Genomic DNA, 4,861 nt, shown 5'->3' on the forward strand with positions numbered 1-4,861 from the left:
TATTTTGATAAAAATTAATAGAAAATGACAGAATAACGGTTAAATCTATGATACTGATCAAATTTTTTTTTTTTGAAGTTTTCTTTTTAAATACAATTTAGTTTATAATTTTTTTCATAAATTTGACTAAAATGTTCCCTTTTCTTTTATTTACCGTAGAAATAAATACCAAAAATTGTTAAAAGGTATGCATCACATGGTTATCATCGCTCCTATGACCAGCTTCAAAAGTAGTAGCGAAGAATATGAAACCAGACTCTTGAACTCTCCTACTAGACTCGCAAATGTTGTAACGAAGAACATGAAGTTGGAAAAATGATATTCTTAATCTAAAAGTAAAAAAAAAATAATTAAAAAAAAATAAAAATAATAAAAATAAAATAAAATAAAATAACACAGCCATGCAAACACATGGATTGGATTTTGGTGTATAGATGGTTGAAGTTGAAATATTTTGTTGGGTCTACCTCTACAGTCTACACAAACTAAGACCTAACCCTAGTCAGAAATTAACCATGACAATAGCCACAGCTCAAGTTTATTTAAACAAAGGGCAAGAGTGAGGCCAGCTGGGCTGAAAACCAGCTTTCCCATCTGCCCATACCCATCTCTCTCTTTCTCACTCTGTTTTCTTCTACAGATGAACAGTCCATGGACCCCCCCCTTTACTTTCTTGATCTTGTAGGTTTGTAGTGATCTTAAAATCTCGAATTTTGTATTATGTAGATGTGAATTGGCTTCATCTCTTAATTAATTCCCAAAGGGATCAACAACCGGCAGCTATGGAGAAGAAGAAAGATGGAGTGGACAAGAGAGAGAAATGGTCACCATGTGAACGCATCATATCTACAAACCAAACCACCGCCATTTTCAGCCATGGAAGTTCTTGTCTTTCAACCATGAGCAACAGGTTTTAGTTAAGTCTAGACTTGTGGGGTGAGTGTGGCTGTGGCTGTAATCAAACAAAACGATCTCTGTGTTTTCTTCCTCTTTAACTGTAAAAATAGTCGTTGGCCGGTGTTGAGCCATGAAAAGGCTTGGAAGCTCAGATTCAATGGCGGGATTGATACCCATGTGCCAAACCATAGGTAAAAGTTAGATTCATGTATGTTTCATTAATTATATGGAATTCAAAAGTAAAATTGAGATAAGATTTGTGATTGTGTAGACGAAAGCAGCAGTCCTGTGGGGTATACACGAGAATTTCAGTCGATGTTAATGGAAGGTTTGGATGAAGATGGTGGCGGAGACGATTGTGCCGGAGGAGGCCAGATCTCGGAGAAGAAACGCCGACTAAGTGCGGATCAGGTAAAGGCTTTGGAGAAAAACTTCGAGATGGAGAACAAACTGGAGCCGGAGAGGAAAGTGAAGCTTGCTCAAGAGCTTGGCCTGCAACCCAGACAGGTCGCTGTTTGGTTCCAAAACCGCCGTGCACGGTGGAAGACCAAACAGCTGGAAAGAGATTATGGTGTCCTTAAAGCCAATTTTGATTCACTCAAACACAATTATGACTCCCTCAAACTCGACAACGAATCTCTACTCAAACAGGTCGATTCAACCCCCTTTTGCTTTTGGGTTTTATATAATTTAATCTCTAAAACTAGTTTATTATACGTACAGATCAGGGAACTGAAGTCGAAATTGTATGGGGAAGACCAAGAAAGCAATATTCCGGTGAAGGAAGAGGCCGACGAGAAGCAGCCAAAATCACCGGAAGTGATGTATGAAAATGAAAACATGGTAACCACAACATATTTCCCGGATTTAAAAGATGGGTCTTCTGATAGTGATTCAAGTGCGATCTTGAACGATGACAACAACAGCTCCAACATGACGACATCCATGGCGGACGTGATGAAGGGCCACCAATTGACGGAGTCAAAAGACATAATGGGTGCTGCACAGAAAGCTTACCAACCACAGTTTGTGAAGATTGAGGAACACAATTTCTTCGGTGGAGATGAGTCTTGCAATTTCTTCTCAGACGATCAAGCTCCGACGCTGCAATGGTACTGTCAAGATCAGTGGAACTTAACAGATGAAAACTAAAATCCCCTGTTAATCTCCGACTACCGATCTGTTACCGATGGAAACAATTTTAAAATAAGCAAAAAATGTAAATTAAAATGAAGAATGAAATCGGTGGCATGAGAATGTACTTATAGATGGACTAGTTTTCGATTTGAGCTTCATGTTCTGCCATTAAAGTAGAAAAAAGCTTCGACTTGAAAGGAGGAAACATCCTGTAATATTGGACAATAATCAAGTCAATGCTACTTTAAATTCAGATGCATCACTGATTTGCACATGTTTTGGATCTGAATCATTATTTCTGACTATAACTCATCACCATGCTTCAGTTAATTGCTAAATCATATCATTTAGAGAGTACATGTGATTTTTTTTTATTTATTAAAAAAAGAAAAAAGAAAACTGTATCATCTTAAAATAGAAATGTTTTGTCTATTTAATTATCTGTATTTTCTTTAGGGATAATGATTTCAAAAGGGAACCAACTATATTATTTGTATATCATTTAATTTTTTTTATGTGCTGTCAACCTTTAAACTTGCTTCTTTGTTTAAAACATACTACTATTACCTGCAAGTGCACATAAAATCTGTTTTGGTGGTTTGAATTCCACTTTCGGCAACATTTCTGACAGACACAAGCTCTAGATGACATCTCCAATCATCTTCTCCGGCGACATTTTCCGCGGACACCCCCAATTCAAACCAGAAAATGGTGAACATATATTGAATCACTCACAAAAATAAAAATAAAAATATCTAATTCAACCATCGATTCCACCAAAAATTACATCTCGGACGGGATTACACCCCCGAATCCGATGACAGATTCCATCCAAATTCTCATCTAATGAATCAAACCTAAATGTTAATTTGAGCAAAAACCATCAATGATTCAATCTAAAACTTCAAGTCAAACGAATCACACAATCAAAAGTAACCATTTAAAGAGAAAAACGTAATTTCTTCATACAATTCAAAGAGAAAACCATAACCATTCAGGGACAAATCAATGAGCTTTAATATGTGGTGAAGAATAGATGAAATAATGAAAAAGTGGTGAAGCAGAGCAATGAAGGGAAGAAGATTTGCACAAAGGAGTGTTAGAGGGGGTCATATTTCGTCATACCATTTGATTTATGATGTTGCCACTCAAATCATGGATCATGGGAGCGGTATATTGGGAAAACAAAGATGGATTTTGAAGGTGGGATATCAATATGAACACACAAACACAGATGGAGCCACAAAAGCAAATAGCCCTTCAGATTTTGATTTTGATTCCAGATCTCACTTTGAATTCGATTTTCTCCTTCAAATTTCTATTTCATCTTAAGTTGAACATGAACCTTAGCTTCAAAACTCAATTTTTATGATAAACCACAGCATATCAGAAATCAAATTTCATGCTGAACCACTAGGTTCGTTTTTCTCCTGATTTTCCAGAAATCGATTTTACTTTCAAGAGTAATACCTGATTTTGAACTCAAATTCTTTTCTGAAGTATGATACATGATATAAGATTTTACTTTGAAGTGTAATATATGATTTTTGAAGTCTAAGAAGATAACTGAAAATGTGGCCGGAGCAAATGACCGGAGCTTGGCGACTTTTTAGAGGGAGATGGCATAGTCGGTGATCGAAAGGGGCCGTGAAGGAGGATGCAATGGTGCCATTGACATGAGACAGTGAGATACCTTTTCCTTTTAACAAAACCCATTTTGCGTGTTCGCTGGAGATGTCATCGGAGATAAGGAGTGTCGAAAATGTCGTTGGAGGTGGAACTAAAACCCCCAAAACTAGTTCTACCTAATATTGCAAGTAATAATGGTATGTTTTAAACCAAAAAAAAAACAAGTTTAATGGTAAACAGTGCACCAAGAAAAATCAAGTGACCAAACATGTACAAATGATTTGTTATCCTTCAAAGTCATTATCCATTTCTTTTATATTTGTCCGTTTGACATTGATTGTATACCATTAGATCCATGAGTATGGATCAGGTAGTTTTAGATCCGTGGGTATGGATCAGGGGAAAAGGTTAGTTTTAGATCCGTGAGTATGGATAAGGTGAAAAGGTTATTTTTAGATCCGTGAGTATGGATCGGGTGAAGAGGATATTTTTAGATCCGTGAGTACGGGGATCATGTAAAGAGGAAAATTTTAGATACGAGAGTTTAGATCATGTCGTTGTGAGGATCGATGGGGTGGGATAAGAGTTGCCTTTATATGGTGAAATTGTACAAGTTTGAATGTTCTATATTTATAAATATATGATATAACATTGTGGGATGAAAACCCTATATGCTCACCAGGCTCCCAAGCCTGACCCACTCAGTTTTCTTTGTATCACAGGTATCGATACGAAGACATATTTCACATAGAGATTTAAAGGAGATATAAATCATTAGTGTAATTGAATATAAGTTCTGTTTATGCTTATATGTCTGTATCGGAACATGACATCTCGATGTTTTATTATTAAATGAAATACATTCTCTTTGAGAAATGTTTTGATAAGTTATTATCATATCTTGTTTTGGGAACAAATTCCGCAACTGTTTTCTTTAAAAGATTACTCTAATTTTAAAAACAAAGCATAAACAAATCGGTCTTTTCTGGCCGAGAAATTGGGGATGTCACACTCCATCAACTCGCCAAGTTCTAAAACTTAGAAAATTAAAACTGCGATTCAACTCATCGAGTCAGCCCCTAACATGCCGAGTTCCCTGGCAACTTGTGGTCTCAATTTATCACGTCAACTTGTCGAGTCAATCTTGACCTCGCTGAGTTCTCGCGTGAACATAAACGGGACAATTCTCTTCGACTCG

At 36.5% G+C, this 4,861-nt stretch overlaps 1 protein-coding gene across 1 annotated transcript; it reads left to right on the plus strand.

The window, feature by feature from the left end:
* Positions 1–568: 568 nt before the first annotated feature.
* On the plus strand, positions 569–2,293 carry LOC145048482 (homeobox-leucine zipper protein ATHB-16-like). Its single transcript, XM_078996983.1, has 3 exons — positions 569–1,088; positions 1,169–1,548; positions 1,621–2,293. The coding sequence occupies exons 1-3, from the start codon at positions 1,028–1,030 to the stop codon at positions 2,047–2,049; spliced, it is 870 nt and encodes a 289-aa protein (XP_078853109.1). The 5' UTR covers positions 569–1,027; the 3' UTR covers positions 2,050–2,293.
* The last annotated feature ends 2,568 nt before the right edge of the window (positions 2,294–4,861 follow it).

The sequence above is a fragment of the Lactuca saligna genome, chromosome 5 (genome assembly GCF_052625555.1).
Source record: "Lactuca saligna cultivar CGN05327 chromosome 5, ASM5262555v1, whole genome shotgun sequence".
In the NCBI taxonomy this organism is placed as follows: Eukaryota; Viridiplantae; Streptophyta; class Magnoliopsida; order Asterales; family Asteraceae; genus Lactuca; species Lactuca saligna.

Bases quoted from the DNA above. Each gene is read 5' to 3' on its own strand.
- LOC145048482 (XM_078996983.1), top strand. From the start codon at position 1,028: ATGAAAAGGCTTGGAAGCTCAGATTCAATGGCGGGATTGATACCCATG. The intron at 1,089-1,168 runs GTAAAAGTTAGA...GTGATTGTGTAG, and splicing joins ACCCATGTGCCAAACCATAG to ACGAAAGCAGCAGTCCTGTG. The intron at 1,549-1,620 runs GTCGATTCAACC...TTATACGTACAG, and splicing joins ACGAATCTCTACTCAAACAG to ATCAGGGAACTGAAGTCGAA.